We start from the raw sequence: 19771 nt of genomic DNA on the forward strand, positions 1-19771 counted from the left end.
CCCGGCGCGACGCAGAGGACGAGCGCCGGCATCCCGAGCGCCCTCGCGGGGGAGGCGGCCGAGGCGGCGCACACGTGCGTGCGGAGCCCTGGAGCCCATCCCAGCGCCGGGTCGCTCCTGACCCGCCCCTTTCCAGCCCGGGGACACTGAGGCTGACCTCATCCAGCGGCAAGCGAGATTCAAATCCAGGTCTGTCCCACTTCAGAGAGCGCGCGCGCGCGGACGTTTTCCTCCCCGGCACTCGGAAGTCAGGACTAGTGTGGGCGCGTGATGGACTTAATGAACTCAGACCGAGTTCTCCACCCGAGAACTGCTATCGGAGTACAAGAACACTCAAGCACAGTGACTCAGAATCAGCAGCCCTCCTCATCTGCTGCCCTCCACTCCCCAGTGGAAGGAGAAACAGTTTGAACTGGGAGGCAGGGGAACACTGGATGCTTTGCTGAGGTTGGGTGGGACACGCCGCTGGGAAGCACAGACATTAGCAGTCTGAGTCCCCCTGCATCCAGGGACTGTGGGAGGATCCAGATGGCCTCAGCTCCAAGCTCCTGGAAAACACTGTTTAAGTTCTTACTGGAAGAATGTTTCAGAAGGCAACACTGCAGATGTAATGGTGCACACCAAGTCTGGCCAAACCTCAAATCTATTTTTTCTGTTTCCAAATTTCATTTAGCAGAGCCCATTCAGAGCTCAAAGGCTACGTAGCCTTAGAGCCGAACTGTTTTCTTTTGGAAGGCGGAGGGGGAAATTGGGGAAAACGAGGGGCCTGCTGCAGCCTGGCCACCTGGGCAGACACTACCCAGGAAGTCCGGCGGGGCTGCCCCGCCACCTTCCCGCCGGGGAAGGAGAGCGCGCCTGTGAACTGTTACCTGCGCTCCTGGGGAGGCGGCTTGAAGGACACGGGACAACACACTGCTCCTCCCTGTCCAGGTGGAGGGGGCCAAGGAGCCCGGGCGGAACCCACAGCCTGTGCAAATCGGGGTATTTCTGCCTCCAGCGCTCATGTTTGCTGTCTTTGCCAAAGCCCAGTGTCCCCATCTTTGTATTCTCCCCTCCTCCACCTCTAGAGAAGAATTTCTTCTGGTCAATGAGGCTGTGTTTATTTTGTATTTTATCCCACCTGATGTTTACATGGCAACTGCCACCCCCAAAACCAAGGCTTCTCGGCCCTGAGCCTGCTTGTGCTGGAGCCATTAGTGCCTGAGAACTTCCTCCTGCCGCGCCCTCTGAATGGATGCACAGACCTGAAGACACTCCTGAGTTCACCAATGAAAAAATGAAAGCTGGGAGTGGCTGAGTGACTGGTCTATGGTTTGCAGACTCAAGGGTCTTCAGAGCAGGGCTATTTCCAGCACAGGCTACCTTCAACCTTCATCCCACATCTTAAATACTTAAATATTCAGTCATAGGATTTCAGAAATTTTGTTTACAGAAACAGAGTTTTTCCTGGTTTCTGGCTTCCTTCATCCCTTTCTCTCTCACTTTTTCTCCCTTGCTCCCCACTTCTCTTTCTCTTCCTCCACCTCCTTTTCCTCTTCTCATTCCCCTTCTTCTTCTCCTTCTTTTTCTTCCTCTACTTCTTTACTTCTCAAGCATTCCTAAGTTTCAACACAGATTTTTTTTCCTACTTACCAATTTGTTTCCCTTGTCCTACGGCTGGCTTCTCTCCCATGCTCTAGCGTCCAGTCTGAATGACCCTGCTAAGGTCCAACCGCCCCCTCGGTACCGCCCCTGGTCTGTCTGCAAGAGCCCGTGACCTGTGGTCATCGAGACAGGCCCTCCGCAACCCATACCCGCCAAGGCTACCAAGAGCAAACAGCCTGTGAAAATAAGCCACGGGCTACTCCGGGTTCCACAAACTAACCTTTGCCTGAATTGACTCTGATGGTCCTGCATGGGGACGACATAAGAAGGAACCAACATTTCTTGAGCACCTGCTGTATGCCAGATCCTCTATTAAGCTTTTCATGAATATTCTAGTTTATCCCCTCACAACCCAGCAAAATGGGTCCTATTATTTCCGTTTTGCAGATGGGGAAACTGAGGCTTAGCATGCTTAGTTGCCCAAGATCAAACATCAGGTTAGTAATCGGGAGAAACAGGATTTACGCTTGAATGTGTCTGGTCCCAAGGAGTACGCTTTCTGCTGCAGTTGAAACTAAACACAAGAATTTGCTCATTATTCTTGTTGGCCAGTGTTTGATATTTTCAAAGGCAAGTATATAAAAATTAGCTTTAGGGGTAATTTTTCAGGGAAAGATTACATTTCACTGCAAAGATTACACCTATGCAAGTTAGGCCTATTTACAATAACCTCCAAGGAATTGTTGAAATTAATCACTGGGCCTATTCGTACTTAATATTGTTCAAAACAGGACAGTTCTGCCAGGTGACACTCAATTTGCCCCTCCGGATGCTTTCTGCCCTGGAGGGCAACCTGAAGGGATGGCATCAACACCCCTGCGTGCTCTCCGTCCTCTGGTTGTATTTGGAGGCTGGGAATGCACAGTGGGAGATCAGATGGAGAAGGGTGAGGCCCTGAGGCTGAGTCAAGCTGGCTGTGTCCCTTGACAGAAAATCACTGCTCTTTACAAGGCAATCTCTTCTCCATCCCTCTCTTCCCTTGGGATTCCCACAGCCCCTCCCCCTGTCCGGGCCAAGGGATACCAACAGCGCCTCCATCAGTGGCCCTGGGATAGGGCAGTCCTCTGGTTGGCATTTGTACTTCCTGTCCACATCCTGTAAATAAATCGTCCACAAATTATCCTCATGTGAGCAAGCCATTTCTTGGCTTTTGGCTGATAGAGTGACCACTGTCAATAAGTTGAAAATATTTTTTCCCTCCAGCTTGTAGCTCTAACAGGAAATGAGGTGAATAGACACACGATGGAGCTTGTGCACACACACACTCGGGGCGAGGCACCAAGAGGACACTCTTAATCTTTTCCCTTGCTAATCAATGCTATCTTGGTCTAGGGCTGCGATATACCCAGGTAAAAATACCCCCAACACCACCTCTTTAGACTCCCTTGGCTGTGTGACCCAGTTTTGACTAATGAGATGTAAGTAAAGCCGAGCAGATGAGGCTCCCAGGAAAGCCACTTTCTTGACAAACAGAAACAGTCTCAAAGATGTGTGTCCTTCTTCCTCTTGCTTGGAGCATGGACCCAGTGCTTGGAATTGCAGCAGCAACTCCATGACCATGAGATTACACTCCGGTGCTTAGGATGGAGGTTTAGAAAGAGAGAAGGCGTATGTTCATAGCAGCACTAATCACAACTCGCAAGTCAGGGAAACAACCTACGTGTCCACTGACAGACGAATGGAAAAAGAAGATGTGGTACATATGTGCAAAGGAGTACGACTCAGTCATAAAAAAGAATGGAACAATGCAGTGCCATGGATGGACCTAGAGGTTATCATACTAAGTGAGATCAGAAAGCAAAAGACAAACACCATGTGATATCACTTACATATGGAATCTAAAATATGATGCAAATGAATTTATCTACAAAACAGACTCACGGACACAAAGAACAGACTTGCAGTTGCCAAGGGGGGAGGGGCATGGGGGAGGGATGGATTGAGGGTTTGGAGTTAGCAGACGCAAGCGTACACAGAGAATGGATAAATGACAGTGTCCTACTGTAGAGCACAGAGAACGATATTCAATATCCTGTGATAATGGAAAAGAATATGAAAAAGAATGCATATATACATTTGTATATATATATGTTATGTATGGAGAAGGAAACAGCAACCCACTCCACTGCTCTTGCCTGGTAAATCCCATGGATGGAGGAGCCTGGTAGGTTACAGTCCATGGGGTCGCAAAGAGTCAGACACGACTGAACGACTTCACTTCACTCCCTTCACTCCCTTCATACTTTATCGCTGGAGAAGGAAATGGCAACCCACTCCGTGTTCTTGCATGGAGAATCCCATGGACAGAGGGGCCTGGTGGGCCATGGTCCATGGGGTCTCAGAGAGTCAGACACGACTGAAGTGACTGAGCACATGTATGTGTAACTGAGTCACATTGTTATACAGCAGAAATTAAACACAACATTATAAATCAACTGTACTTCAATAATCTTTTTTAAAAAAAGCAAGCGGAGGGAGCTTGCTTCCTTAATGATTTCTTTGAGACATGACAGTACTGGGCCTCTTACAGCTGTCTTGTTATCTAAGAAACATTAACCCCTGTTGGGTTAAGTCATTGGTAGTTGGGTTTCTGTTTCATGAAGTGGAACCAAATCTATGAGTCCATGGGGGATCCAAATACATAGCTGAATAAAAATAAAGGGAGGAGAAACAACTCTTCTTTATAGAAAAATTACAGTCAGTAAATATAGAAAAAAAGTGTGAAAAATAGAAAAGGCACCATTCGAGCACTACAGTAATAACTGTTGCAGGCATGATCCACCAATGAATGCTGAAATCAGTGAGTAAGTATTTAAGCAGAAACAGGAATTTTGCATAGTCTCAAAGTATCTTCCCCCAAGTATCTACATATATTAGAAAGGGAAAATTTTTAATTTACAGTAGATCAATGAGGCAATGTCCTGTACCCTCTGATCTGAGGCACAAACATGTGTGGCTTCTGTGACATTCTTTTGCCAAAAATGTGTAACTTCAATCTAATCATGAGGAAAAAAAATTAGATAAATCCAGGTGGAGATACACACTACAGTGCAAAATTGGCAGGATTTCATTCTTCTTTATGGCTGAGTGATACCCCATTGTATAATGCACCACATCTCTGTCCATTCACCTGTTGGTAGACCCTTAGGTTGCTTCCACATCTTGGCTATTCTAAATAATGCTGCAATGAACACTGGAGTGCCCATATCTTTAAAAATTATTGTTTTCCTTTTCTTCCTATATATACCCAGGAGTGGAATAGCTGGATCATATGACAGATTGAAGGCAGGAGGAGAAGGGGACGATGGAGGATGAGATGGTTGGATGGCATCACCAACTCAATGGACATGAGTTTGAGCAAGCTCCAGGAGTTGGTGATGGACAGAGAGGCCTGGCGTGCTGCAGTCCATGAGGTCGCAAGGAGCTGGACACGACTGAGTGACTGAATTGACTGAGTGATGTAACAGTTCTATTTGTAGTTTTTTGAGGAACTGCCATACTATTTTGGAGAAGGCAATGGCACCCCACTCCAGTACTCTTGCCTGGAAAATCCCATGGACGGAGGAGCCTGGTGGGCTGCAGTCCATGGGGTCGCTAAGAGTCGGACACGACTGAGCGACTTCACTTTCACTTTTCACTTTCATGCATCGGAGAAGGAAATGGCAACTCGCTCCAGTGTTCTTGCCTGGAGAATCCCAGGGACGGTGGAGCCTGGTGGGCTGCGGTCTATGGGGTCGCACAGAGTCGGACACGACTGAAGCGACTCAGCAGCAGCAGCAGCAGCAGTACTATTTTCTATGGTGGTTGTACCCATTTACACCCCCGCCAAGTGTGCTGACGCTCGCCAACATTTACTTGTGGTATGCTTGATGATAACCATTCTGACAGGTGTGAGGTGACATCTCATTGTGGTTTTGATTTGCATTTCTCTGATGATCAGCAATGCTGAGCATCTTTTCGTATGCCTCTTGGCCATCTGTGCTTTGGTCTTAGAGTCTGTACGATACAAACACAGTTCAGAGCGAGCCAGTGATTTGGGAAGTTTATACACAGAATGTGGGCTTCCCTGGTGGCTCAGTTGGTAAAGAATCTGCCTGCAATGCAGGAGACCTGGGTATGATCCCTGGGTTGGGAAGATCCCCTGGAGAAGGGCATGGCAACCCATTCCACTATGTTGCCTGGAGAATCCGTGTGGACAGAGGAGCCTGACAGGTTGCAGTCCCTGGGGTCACAAAGAATCAGACACGACTGAGAGACTAAGCACAGCTCAGCACGCACGGAATGTGGTGCTTACTTTCTTTGGTTCTCTCTTTCAATAATCCTTTCCTTTTCTAGCTATTGTGATTCTTCTAATTTCTATCTTCAAATTCAACAAGTAAAATTCAGGTTTTATAACTGGGTTTGATCTCCACGTGACACACACTGTGTCCTGCTCTGAGTGTAAAAGCCGTAAATACGGGAAAGGCACCCAGTGCGATCCCCTGTATCCAACAGTATTTCCAGTATGTCCCTGTTCCTATCTCTCTCTGATATCTTCAACGTAGTTATTTTAATTGTATCTAGAGTTGATGTCTGGGCAGTCAAAAGAAGGTACTTCCCCGTTATCAGAACTTGAAATCTACACATACATTTTATAATCATAAATGTATTATTTAAAAACCAATTTCCTAGTGAAAAGTCCAGCTTCTTCATGCTTAATTTTCTTTTTTTAAAAAAGCAAACTAAAACTTAAGGATTGAATATTTTATCAGTATGTTCAGTAGTGTTAAAAATAAAATATCCAATTAAAAATAAATTTAAATTTAAAAAACCAAAACAAAATAGACACTGTCTTTTCTGGACTGTATAATGCCTCCACTTATTAAATTAAGAAGCAGAGAATCAGAATTATGACTGTTTATGTTGAGATAAGAATTTTGAGGCTAGAGTGAAAGATAATACAGTAATATAAAATGAGGAAGCAAGGGATAAACAAGTCATAGAAAGTATATTTTGAGTTTTGATGTACAGTTCAACCCTCCTGTAGCATTTCTCTCCCTCTGACCCTGAGGATCCAGAGCTGAGAAAAAGCAAAATCTGGCCAGAGGGACCTGGAGTCAATTGTTCATTTTCTCATCTGTAAAATGCTCATAGGCCCCTTCCAAGCTTTCAAGTTCTAATTCTGAAAGAGACTAGAAACATACCAAAATAAGAAGGGGTTTTTAGTTTAGGGGGAGGTTTGCTTGCTTGTTTCTTGGCTCCTTTTTTTTTTTTTTGCCGTGATGGTGGTACTCAGTGTAAATTTTTTAAAACTAACATTTTGCCTCTTAGTTGGCACTTGGTAAGTAAAAGTGAATTTACAAATTTTTTAAAGGCAAGAATTAGCGACCAAAAATGTTGAGGTTAGACCTCTTCCGAGACATAGTTTGGCACCATCTGCTGGGTAGGGTTAAAAGTGTTCCTGTACAGAAACTTGCATTGCAGTTTCTTATTTTGTTGGTATTTAGCTGCTGAGTCATGTCCAACTCTTTGCAACCCCAAGGACTGCAGCACACCAGGCTTCTCTGGCAGCTTATTACTTTCCCAAAATGATTTAAAGGAAATGTTGTCAAAATTATTTACATCTGAATTCAGTAGCATACCAGGTTATGTTACTAGGAATTTAGCTGCCAATCCACTATCACTGAAGGGGCAGAGGACGTGCCTTGGGTAATGTCATTTTTTTTAAGTTTTAAAATTTTGACTGTGCTGGGTCTTCATTGCTGTGCCGGCTGTCCTCCGACTGTGGCGAGCGGGGGGCTACTCTCTTTCTGGCTGCGGCGCGCGGGCTTCTCATCACGGTGGGCTCTCTAGTTGTGAAGCGCAGGCCCCAGGTGCGCGGGCTCGGGGGTTGTGGCTCCCGGGCTCTGGAGCACAGGTTCAGTAGCGGTGGCACAGGGGCTTAGTTGTTCCACAGCATGTCGGGGCTTCCTGTACAAGGGATTGAACCCAGGTCTCCTGCGCTGGCAGGTAGATTCTTTACCGATGAGCCACCAGAGAAGCCCAGGGTAACTTCATTTTAACACATGTAAATAAACCTTAGAATGTGTTTGAATTTTGTACGGAGGAGTCTGTCTGAGCTGTTTGAGCTCCGTAACCTGTACAATCACCGTTAACACTAACCTTAGCTGTCTTGTGAAGGCCTGGGCACTAGGCACTTTCTTTCCTCCCTCTCCCTTCCTTCATTTTGGGTCACAAAAGATGGAATGTTTATTTACATTTTGATACATATATGTGATGATTCAGGGCTTCCCAGGTGGCTCAGTAAAAAAGAATCCGCCTGCCAATGCAGGAGACACAGGTTCCATCCTTGATCCGGGAAGGTCCCACATGCCTCAAAGCAACTAAACCCGTGAGCCACAACTATTAAGTCTGCTCTGGAGGCCCTAGAGCTTGTGCCCCACAAGAGAAGCCGCCACAGTGAGAAAGCCAAGCGCTGCAGCCAGAGAGCGGCCCCCACTCACTGCAACGAGAAGAGGCCACACAGCAACAAGGACCCATCACAGACAAAACATAAATCAATCATTACAAAGAAAAACAGCAGGCAGGCATTCTGCTCGTGTCGTTTCCCAGCCCACCTGGTGGTTTGGTGTGGCTTTGTGACTGAAGTTTTGCTAATGAAATGTACTAAGTGATGGGCACCACTTTCAGGCTTTGTCCTACAAAACCCCCATTTGGAGCAACCCTCGCCTTCTGCTGGCTGAATGCAGATGGCAGGCCCACAATATGAAAATACACCTTGGGCCCCCGAGGGATCGTGTGGAGCAGGGTTGCCCTGCTCACTCTGCAGCTATCCTACAAGTTAGGAGACACAGACTTTTTGTCTTAGCCTCTTGAAATGTAATTGATAATTACTTACAGCCTAGCGGAACCTCAACACTCTAAGCGCCCCTGTGACCTGTTGCCAGTCTTTTCTCTACCTGCTGTTTACATGAGTCACATGTAACTTTATATCGTCTTTTTAAAATTTTTTGGCTGTGCTGGGTCTTCGTTGCTGTGCACGGGCATTCTCCAGCTGTGGTGAGCAAGGACCACTCTCCAGCTGTGGTGCCTGGCTTCCTCACAGTGGTGGCTTCTCTCGTCGCGGCTCACGGGCTCAGTAGTTGCAGAGCGTGGGCTTAGTTGCTCCGTGGCATGTGGGGTCTTCCTGGACCAGGGATCAAACTCACGTCCCTTGCATTGGCAGGCGGATTCTTAACCACTGCCATAAGGGAAGTGCCATATCTCTTGTAAGTACATTTCTATGTTATTATATAGTCTTCATAATGTAATGGTTGCAGAGTAGCTGGTTAAATAAACTATAATTCCTTAACCATTCTAATGTGATGTTTAGTTTGCTTATTTTTTCCTCTACTTTAAATAATGCTATACTAAACATTTTTATGCAGAAGCCAGGCTTCCCTGGTGGCTCAGACCATAAAGAATCTGCCTGCAGTGCAGGAGACGGGAGACATGGGTTTGATCCCTGGAGAAGGGAATGGCTACCTACTCCAGTATTCTTGCCTGGGAAATCCCATGAACAGAGGAGCCTGGCACTAGTGATGTGCTCATTTCCTTAGACACTGAAAGCAAAACAACTGTTACAAATACTTAATAGCATAAGCATATCGATTTGAGTTTTAAAAGTTTCTCCTTTCATTCGCGTTTGTCCTACCGAGGCTGAACGCTGGCCCGTGTTGCCGCCCCTCCTCCTTCGAAAAGTGTACGTCGTACTATCTATCAGAGTCTACATTTCCTATAGGTTTTAGTAATTTCAGTACTCACAGATATTACCAAGAACCAATCATCCAAAAGCTCAGAAAGCATTTTATTAAGTCAGAACAAATATTAAGGCACAAAAATACGTCACTTTTTTTCAAATAAAAATCTTTGAAATAGTTTTGTGCTAAATTCAAAGCAACATCTTCCAAATTATACAATAACTTAACTTCTTAAATAAAAAATATACAACTTTAGCCCCTAAATTTTCTTCCCAAATACATGTTTTCCTAGTTCTAAAGAAGTTTCTTCTTGAGCTCCTATGTCATAATACACATGTCCTTAAATCTCCTTTTGTCACTTAAATACATTCTTTAGTACTTCAACCAATACGTTACACTTCCTTCTTTAAGGCGTGGTGTTTTGCATTGCTTATCGCGTGTTGTTGATCATACCAAGACACAAGTCCAGCACTAGGGGCTTATAAAGCTAGTATAACACGTCTCATAAACCAGTTATGTACAGTCTAGTGCAGCAGACTCAAACCCCTTTTTTAAAAAAGATATAAAAAGCAATCACATGTACATCTTTTATATCCTCATTCTTCACATTATAGTAGTGCAAATACACTGTGTTAGAGTGGGGAGGTCTAGTGCTCTCTATAGGACATATGGAAGATTTTAAATATTTTCTTCACATCTTATCTCTTGGGCTCAAAAAATTCACACATTCACCTATTTTTCCTTATATTTGAAATGAACTTTCCTTTAAAGCAGATTCTAATATTCCTCTAACTTAAAACATGAAAATTCCCTTTTAAGCCAACGTCATACATCACAGAAATCTAACACAAATGGCACAGTAAGAACACTTAGGCATTTCGCCTAGAAACACAGAGAACTGGACTCTTACCCTCAGATCCCTGCACTCATAAGGAGACCCATCCTGATGGCATCCTAAGAATAAATTGGTGTGGCCGCCTCGAAGACCCTGACCACCAGTTTCTGGAGTCTTTGTGCAGAAGCAATGGTGATGAGCTGTGACGGTGTTCCTGAGTGTGACTTCTCCCCAGGGGTCCTTCATAAGCACTAAGGCTACAGTTCTGGGGCGCCCCCTCCTGGGCACATGAGGGGGCCAAGAAGGCCCTCTATAGGAATATCTGATTCAGGCTGAGAGTCTTCAGTAGACAACACACTGACCACCGAGGACGACAGACACGGTATGCGTCCTTCGGAAACATTTCTGATGAGGTTATCGGGAGAAAATTCTGCTTTCTGTGATGATGAGAAAAGTCCGCATTTTGGTACGTAGCTGGGCTATGCAGGCACAGCATTATTTATCTTGTCAGCGGCACAAAGAAGTGTTTTCATCAACACTATCAAGGTTACATCAGAGGTGTTAACACGCATCACTGCACACTTCCCACTGACTCCCTACTCACACTCCACTACCTCTGCAGCTGGAAAACCAGGATTCTGCACTTCAAAATTCAACTGGAGCCATATGAGTTGGGGATCAATCTGCTTCAAAATCTGGGGAGTGGTATCAGATACAAACGTTAGGAACAAAAAGGAAATGGTCACCTCCAGCTCTGAAACAACTGGGCTGAGGGCCACATATACACCACGGTCAAAATGGACATAAACGCTGGGAACACCTCACGTGGGAACACCTCAGGTGGAGTCCATTCCTGTGGCAGAAATGGAAATGAGGAAGGGAACCCACCTTGTTAGACATTCTTTTCTTGGGAAGGATGTCCAAAAGCTAAAGCATGATGAAAGCCACGCCTTTCTCAGTACAACAGGGTCCAATATTCACTACTGAAAATACAGCTGAAAGTATCTTTAAAGAGTCATTACTACTAGAAATCTTTTTTATTTTTTAACTAAGCCCTATGAAATGAGCAAACGAGAAAGCAACTCAAAAGGTAGCCTTTTCAAAGAAACCATTTCGTTCTGTGGCTTACTATGGGAAAGAAAAAAAAAAGGAAGGTTATAATTCAAGTGTATGTACTGGTTAAGACCCTGATGCTTCTTCACCAAAAACTCTGAAGTCATCCTCAACTTCAAAGGTTAGAACTCCTTCAGAGAAAGACACAGAAGATTCTACCTTTAATTCCTATTCTAAACATCCACTAGCCCTGTATCTTTGGTCAGGAAAGCAGCAAAACAGCTACTGTTTCTGTCACACTGTAACCAATGGTTTTTCAAGTTTAGCATGCTCTGCATTAAAAATTTTTTTTTAAATTTTCAAATCACACATTACATATATAACAAAATAATGTATAAAACATGGTTTAAGGTTAAAAAATTAATTACAAGATTAATAGTGATATACTTACTATGCAGTTAAATACACGTATTATTACGAAACCAAATATGCTAGGATGATATAGAAGGTTCTAGTTTCCTCAAGGCTCACTGGTAATGAGCGTCCCCACTTGCTAGGGAAGAAGTGCTCCGGTGGAACCACGTGGCCGGGTGACCCCACCTGTCCCAGGCGGATTCAGCAGCAGCACATACACACCCGGCCTAAGGGAGGGACAAGCAGAGCAGACTTTCAGAAGGGACCGCTCTCTCCATGAACTGTGCTCCCCTGAGCTCAGAGAAGATCAACGATTTGATGTGCATGGTGTGAGCTGCACACAAGGCCTGTGCACAGACCTGTGCACACAAGCACAAGCACGCCCAGAGTAAGACTACCCATATATACACCCTTATGTTCCAACATTAATCGAGTTTTACTTACTGGGTTGGCCAAAAAGTTCGTTCAGGTTTTCCTGTAACCTCTCACGGAACAAATGAACTTTCTAGCCAACTCAGTATTACCAAATCACTTCAGCATGAAAGTCAAAGAGAATTATTATTGCAACGTATAACTATAAACCCAATAGATGGAGACACTGATTTAACCACATCTCAGAAGAATCATATCACTGTTTTGAAGCTCAGCAAAAGAACAATAGGAACGTTGATGTAAGTAAGTTATTTTAAATTGTCATATTTTTCAGAAAAAAAAAAAAAGAGAGAACCCACATGCCCAAATCCACATGTCTGCCACCCATCAGCTAAGGGTAGCTGGGAACCTATCTTTATTATAATACTTCTCTCAGATCATTGCCAAGTAGGCAATGTAATGGACATGAAACTGGCACTCAGGGGTCAGATTAAAAAGGGCCACAGAACCCTCCTACCATCTGAATTCTTAATTTTCACACACAGATTTCCAAGATGATGCAATAAAAACTTGTTGCACTATATCAAAACAAAGTTCTCTTTTAGTCTTGAGGAAGTCCTTCATCATTCTTGGGTTCCATCACATTATTTTTTCGGAAGAGAACATTTTTTCTGCCATTTCAGATCTGGTCATAATTTCCTTTAGAAAAAGGGGAGGGGTAGATATTCGTTAAAATGTTGATGCTTCTTCTAAGACCTAACACAATTCTCTATAGAGTCTCTATAAAGTAGTCACAATTTTGTGCCTTCCATGCCACAATATACATAGAAATATTAGACATAAAAAATAAAAACCATATAGTCCAGACTTCTACTTATGGAGTATAATTATCCAGGTTATTTGTCTGTCTTAACCAGTTTAAGTATTTTTTCAATTAGAAATCAATCATTTATGAAATGAACACTATAAATGCCCCTTTAAGAGTAATTCCATGGTATACACGTCTGTAGTTATAAATCCTAAGGAGTCCAAAGGTTTTTTGGGGGGGACGTTAATTATTGACTTTATTGGAAGATAGCTGCTTTACAATGTTGTGTTGGTTTCTGCCATACATCAACACGAATCCACCACAGGTATACACACGTCCCCTCCCTCCCACGCCCCCGCTCCATCCCCACTCTGGGTTGTCAACAGAGCAGCGAGTTGAACTCCTTGTGCTGTACAGCAGATTCCCACGGGCTACCTACTTTGCATACGGTAATGTCTGTTTCCATGCTGCTCTCTCAATCCCTCCTGTCCTCTCCCCGACCTCTCCTCTCCCCGCTGTGTCCACAAGTCTGTTTTCTGTGTCTGCGTCTTTACTGCTACTTGACCCTGCAAACAGGGCGAGCGCAATGGTTTCCTAGCAAGGTGTGTGCATACAGCAGCCTTCCTAGAAGTTCCCACCCTACTATGGTCAAACCCCACAGACAGAGAATAGACTTATGGACACAGGGGTGGGCAGAGTGGGAGAAGGAGAAGGTGGGGGCATGTGGAGAGAGTAAGGAAACATACACACTACCATATGTAAAGCAGAGCGCCAGTGGGGGTGTGCTGGTGACCCACAACTAATCCCCCCGAAACCTCCCCAAACCACATCGTCTGTTCACATTCCCTACTTTGTAAATGTAAACCAGTTAGAAACTCTATTTACTGCTGGAAAATATCTATCAGGGATTAATTCAGACAAACTGCCATCTTGAAGTCTTCTAAACTCTTACATCTTAAGATGTTAAAAATTCAGACTCAAAACTTCATAGAATAATTCTTCCCTCCTCTTATACCAGTAAGCATTTATTATATATTAATATTATTATTACATGTTAGTATCTTGCTCCTGTTTTAAATGAGGATCCAGTTCCTCAAAACTTTACCCATAACTCGATGCAGTCTTTCGATCTGCTTAACTTGTAATCATACAAAATAGTAACTTTCAGAATTTATGAGATTCATTTCTACTTTGTGAAAATAATAGCTCCAAGACATAAGCAAAAATACTTTACCTCATCTGAATCCACTAACACTGGAAGAGCTCTGAAATAAAAGAAAAAAAAGTTGACAAAATTATTAAAAGGCCGGTGAATCTACAGAAGCTGAATATAAGCATATCCCAAGATCCACCAATTCCCATTCCTGGAAGACACAGTTGACAGAAATGAATCCAGTGTTACCAACAGACACACGGCACTGCTGTTCTTAACATGCTCCAAACTGGGGGACTGGGATACTACAGAGCCCTCCGAAAGGAGGTATGATGTTTTGAGGGATCAGGTTTTGAAAACCAACACTAGTAACCTACAGTTACAGACATCAGTAGGGCAGTAGCTTTGGGAGAGTGGGGTCATGATTTGGGAGGAAAACAAGATGGTTCTTAGGGAGCTAGTGATGTTCCAGCTTTTGGTCTGCTATCTGAGTGCTGGTTACATGAGTGTGCTTATATTAAAAATGTATTAAGCTATACACTTGGGCAACCAATTATGTTTTTATTTTTAAGCCCCTGTAATTTTTAACTTTGAATAGCTGGACAAATGTCTTGACTAGCGATGTGCTATCTAATTTGAAAACCCATGTGTCGTCTGCTTTTGTGAGAATGAAAGAGGGATGAACAGGCTTGACTGTAGGCATCCTTTCACTACGAACCTGTATGTCAAATCATCATGTACACTTTAAATAAATACAATTATAATTAAAATTATACATATTTTTAAAAAGATGGATGAGTGAACATATTACAAAAGGTGGTATTTATAGAATCAAGTATTTAATTCCTATGTCATTGTTATTATTGACTAGACACAAACCTGTGAAGGGCACTGGAAACAGAAAAAATTACACAACATAATCTTTGTTCAGAAAAGAGAATAATACGGATAAAAAGAAAAGACAAATGGAGAGCCTCGGTGTGCGATGAACCAGTGAGAGGGAGAGCCCAAAGGAAAGGTCTAGTGTCAAGGTCTCAACATGAAAGTCACGCCAATGCACAATCCCAAAGATGCCACCGGCAGCGCAGCTCGTGGTGGAGACGGAAGAAGGTGAAGCGGGGGCCTCGGAGATGTGCGGGAGGAGCTGCTTAGATGGCTCAGAATAATACCGTTAAGGGAAATCCAGAGGAGATGACTACCTTAGGGAAATATGAACCAGAACCTTGGAGGCCAAGGAGAAAGCTTGGCACCTCATTTAGAGATAAACACCAGCAATGGCTCCTGCTGTGAGGGAAACGACCGTCTAAAACTTACTAAGATGGAATCGGTGCACTGAGACGGAAGGTGAACTACGCTAAGCTGGCCTTTCTCATTTATCAGAGACACAGAAAAGCCATGATATACAGCATGTGAGTATCAGAGAACACACTAGGTCATATGGGTTATTCGTGATCTGTTTAAATTGTCCTACGACTTGCAAAATTTTTGTTCCATTTCTACAGAAGCATATAAAAGGACTTCACATACACGTGGATGTGAAGTCCAGTTTCTAAACTTGCTATGTAAACAGCACATGCATGTTGGGTAGCACTGAGCTAAACTTCTTATTAGACAGAAATGGTCTAAATAGGAAGTAAATGGGAGCAGGGAAAGGAACAAACCATCCTGTTGTCTACTGTGGGAACAGCTACCTGGAATTCATGTGTCACAGAGCAGCGGTCCCCAGTCTTTTTGGTCCCAGGGACAGTTTTGGGGAAGATAATGTTTCCATGGACTGGGGTGGGGACTGGGTTGGGTGGGGATGCTTTGGGGATGATTCAAGCATATTATATTTACCATGCCGCCACTGATCTGATAGGAGGCGGTGCTCAGGAGGTAATGTGAGTGATGGGGAGCAGCTGTAAATACAGATAAAGCTTCTCACAGTTGCCCATCACTCACCTCCTGCCAATACCAGTCCATGGCCCGGGGACTGCCGTTACATACAGACACTAGTCTGCAGCCCGGGGACTGCGGTTAGATATAGACACCGATAAAGAAGAACCCAAAGGGCTCCAAGTCCCAAGCAGGCTTCCTCTGCACTCGCTTTCCTAAGCTCATGTTTCTCCTCCAAAAGCATTCCCACGCTACATGTTATTGTGGTTACATGTGTTTAAACTAAAAAAGTTTGAACTTTTCCATATTATAAAGGGAAAACAAAATGACTCTGACCCTGATAAACTTAAATAAAAAAAGGAGCTGGTTACAGGGCAGGAGTATTAAAATAGCTGTTGTGCACTGAAAAGGAAAGAAGAAAGACAGGCCAAGGCAGGGCTATGTTTTCTTTGCATTTCAGCATGAAGTTAATCTGTCCATCACTAGTGATGGGGGCCCATAGAAACACACAGAGGAAAAAGGCTTAAAAGGCACATAAAAAAGTATGAAAATTATCCCTTTATACTACAGCCTAAATATTAGATTCAAACTTTAACAGAGGATATTTACACATCTGTGAATGAAGAGGGAATATTTTCCTCCACCCATTTCAAATCTTCACTCTGTAGAAATAAACATTTACATATTAGCATTTGCGCAGAATTCTGAAATAGAATACATATACATAATTTAAGCATTTACATTTAAATGCATGACATTCTTTTAATTTCTACATAGCCTAAGAACTTCACTCATGCCACACAGAAACTATGCCAGGATTTTCTTAAATAGTCAAACAAACATTTGGACTTTGGATTTTTGTACTTCTCTGGTTTTAGTTAGATGCAAAGGCGTTATTTTTTTTGCCTTGAAAAACCACAGTAGAAATAAAAAGCGCTGATTTATAAGATAAGCAACAGCATGGATACTGATTTGTATTCGTTGTTTTGCTTCCGGCATTCATCACGGCTACTGCGCTCGTTTTATATCATGATTTTACAATTGTTCAAAAGAAAAAGCTGATGGTAGAGATATTCTAACTTTATAAAAGCCTATTTATTCCAACTGTTTGTGTTTAATGCTCATTTCTCTACAGGAGAAAAGAAAAAAGAAAAAAAAAAAGCAAGTCAGTCTGGGGGCTTCCCTGGTGGCTCAGATGGTAAAGAATCTGCCTGCAATGCCGGAGACCCAGGTTCAATCCCTGGCTCTGGAAGATCCCCTGGAGAAAGGAATGGTTGCCCACTCCAGTATTCTTGCCTGGAGAATTCCACGGACAGAGGAGCCTAGTGGGCTACAGTCCATGGGGTTGCCGAGTCTGACATGACTGAGCAACTGACACTTTCACTTAGGGTACCTACATTTTTTTTTTTCTACAGAAAATGTGCTTATAGTCATTTTACTGAGACTAAGAAAAATAAAAGGTATACTGAATATTTTGGTTTACAATGTGAAATAAGACAAATTGGCTATATGGAATCCTCTGGTTCTAGCATTAAAGATATCTTGCTCACCTAGAGAGAGAGAGAAAAAGCAACTGAGCCAATACTAATAGGAACCCAATTCTCTGTGTGAATCTCAGGGAGAAATAAGTCAATCAAGAAAAACAAGGTTCCAAACTTCTGAGCTGGCTACATAATTTCAAGAAATGAAAGCATTTTCCCTTGCTATATGTGCAAAAATTGAGCTTTAAAATAAACTGAGACAAATCCGTAAAATAAGAGAAAAGTTTCTTAGCAGGCTGAGGGTTTAATAGATCTAAAGGCAGATAAATAAAACCGCTGTACTTTATTTTCACTTGTTTGACCATGCAGCAAGTGGGATCTCGGTTCCCTGGCCTGGGATAGAAGCTGTGCCCCTACAGTGAGGCAGAGTCAGCCCCTGGATTGCCAGGGAAGTCCCAAAACCCCTGTACTTTTAAAAGCTTAGTTAAATTACCATAAAACTATTTAAAGAACATACGTTAAAGAATTACTAATTACCAAAAGTAAAAATTAGAGAAGTTACCAAATCCAACTAATGAAACTATTCATACAGCATCCATCCTGTCAGGACTTAGGTGTGCTCATAAACTCTTACACCTTGTTAACCACAACAGAGGTAAGAAAGCCAAACACAAAGCTGTATGACAGGCATTTACATTTTGTTTAATTACTTTCATAACTACCACTTTATGCATAAATAATATGCATAAAACATCTAAAAACTCATTTCTAGCCTACATTTTACCATTTTATTCAAGCTTATGTGGTTTAACACTCCTCCTCCAACAGATAAACATCATCTGAAATGGCTTCAAAGATCACTTAAAAATGCTGAAAAATTAACACAAACTTTTACTGTAACAAAGCATCTCAAGCTTTAATATGCATAGGACTCATCGATGGAATCTGTTAAAAAGCAGATTTAGATTCAGCTGGTCTGGTATACGCCTGAAATTCTGGTCCATACACAACACATGAAAAGCAAGGGGCTTCCCTCGTGGCTCAGAGGTGAAGAATCCACCTGCCAGTGCGGGAGACACAGGGTTAATCCGTGATCCATGAAGATCCCACATGTCACGGAACAACTAAGCCCATGTAGCACAGCTATTAAGCCTGACCTCTGGAGAGCCGGAGCCCCAGCTACTGAAGCCACGTGCGTAGAGCCGTGCTCTGCAACGAGAAGCCTGGGCACCGCAACCAGAGAGACCACTCACTGCAGCTAGAGAAAAGTCTGAGCAGCAACCAAGACCCGGTACAGTCAAAACAAAGAAATAAAATTATGTACAGAAAAGTAAGGGTTTACAGCAGTTAGTGGTCAGACTTAACTAGTACCACTACTTGGTAACATTTACTTTCATACAAAAAACCTAGTGAAAAATGTTCTCTGGAAGGTTGATGAACGTGACATTCATACAGATTTCTGAAGTATTAAAGACTATTAAATATATATTATACTCACAAAATTATCAGAAGTAGCAGATTTAGCTGTTCCATTGGAAACTGTTTTTGAGGCTCTTAATTTTATTCCTTCAGCTGTAATGAGAAACATTATAGAAATACATAAAATTATAAAATAACATTTTCCTTTGTAGCCTCACATTTGCTGCTGCTGCTGCTAAGTCGCGTCAGTCGTGTCCAACTCTGCAACCCCATAGATGGAAACCCACCAGGCTCCCCGTCCCTGGGATTCTCCAGGCAAGAACACTGGAGTGGGTTGCCATTTCCTTCTCCAACGCATGAAAATGGAAAGTGAAAGTGAAGTCGCTCAGTCGTGTCTGACTCTTAGCAACTCCATGGACTGCAGCCCACCAGGCTCCTCCGTCCATGGGATTTCCCAGGCAAGAGTCCATATTTCTAGTCCATGGGATTTATCAATATTTCAATATTGATAATATTGAACAATATTCAATATTTATCATATATCGATAAAAATATCAATATTTCCCATCCATGGGATTTCCCAGGCAAGAGAGTCCTCACATTTTATAACTCTATAAAGAGACTTCTAATTTCAAAAACCTATGATATTGGAATTAATTTGGCACTAGTAAAAGACAACAAACTGGTTCCAAATCAGGAAAGGAGTATATATTGTCTGTATAAAAGCTGTATATTGTCACCCTGCTTATTTAACTTATATGCAGAGTACATCATGAGAAACGCTGGGCTGGAAGAAGCACAAGCTGGAATCAAGATTGCCGGGAAAAATATCAATAACCTCAGACATGCAGATGACACCACCCTTATGGCAGAAAGTGAGGACGAACTAAAGAGCCTCTTGATGAAAGTGAAAGAGGAGAGTGAAAAAGTTGGCTTAGCTCAACATTCAGAAAACTAAGATCATGGCATCCAGTCCCATCACTTCATGGCAAATAGATG

General features: G+C 43.1%; 1 protein-coding gene across 4 annotated transcripts in view; it reads right to left on the reverse strand.

The window, feature by feature from the left end:
- Positions 1–9448: 9448 nt before the first annotated feature.
- The window catches only part of TMEM87B (transmembrane protein 87B), a 49710-nt gene continuing 39387 nt past the window's right edge, over positions 9449–19771 (reverse strand). For all 4 annotated transcript variants that reach the window (XM_070798164.1, XM_070798163.1, XM_070798165.1 and 1 more), the window contains 4 exons: positions 18852–18925; positions 16482–16534; positions 14079–14109; positions 9449–12735 (listed from right to left, as the gene is read on the reverse strand). In XM_070798164.1, the coding sequence (XP_070654265.1) occupies positions 12676–12735; positions 14079–14109; positions 16482–16534; positions 18852–18925 (218 nt within the window). In that variant the 3' untranslated portion in view covers positions 9449–12675. The remainder of the gene's footprint in view (positions 12736–14078; positions 14110–16481; positions 16535–18851; positions 18926–19771) is intronic.

Source organism: Bos indicus, chromosome 11 (assembly GCF_029378745.1).
Source record: "Bos indicus isolate NIAB-ARS_2022 breed Sahiwal x Tharparkar chromosome 11, NIAB-ARS_B.indTharparkar_mat_pri_1.0, whole genome shotgun sequence".
NCBI lineage: Eukaryota > Metazoa > Chordata > Mammalia > Artiodactyla > Bovidae > Bos > Bos indicus.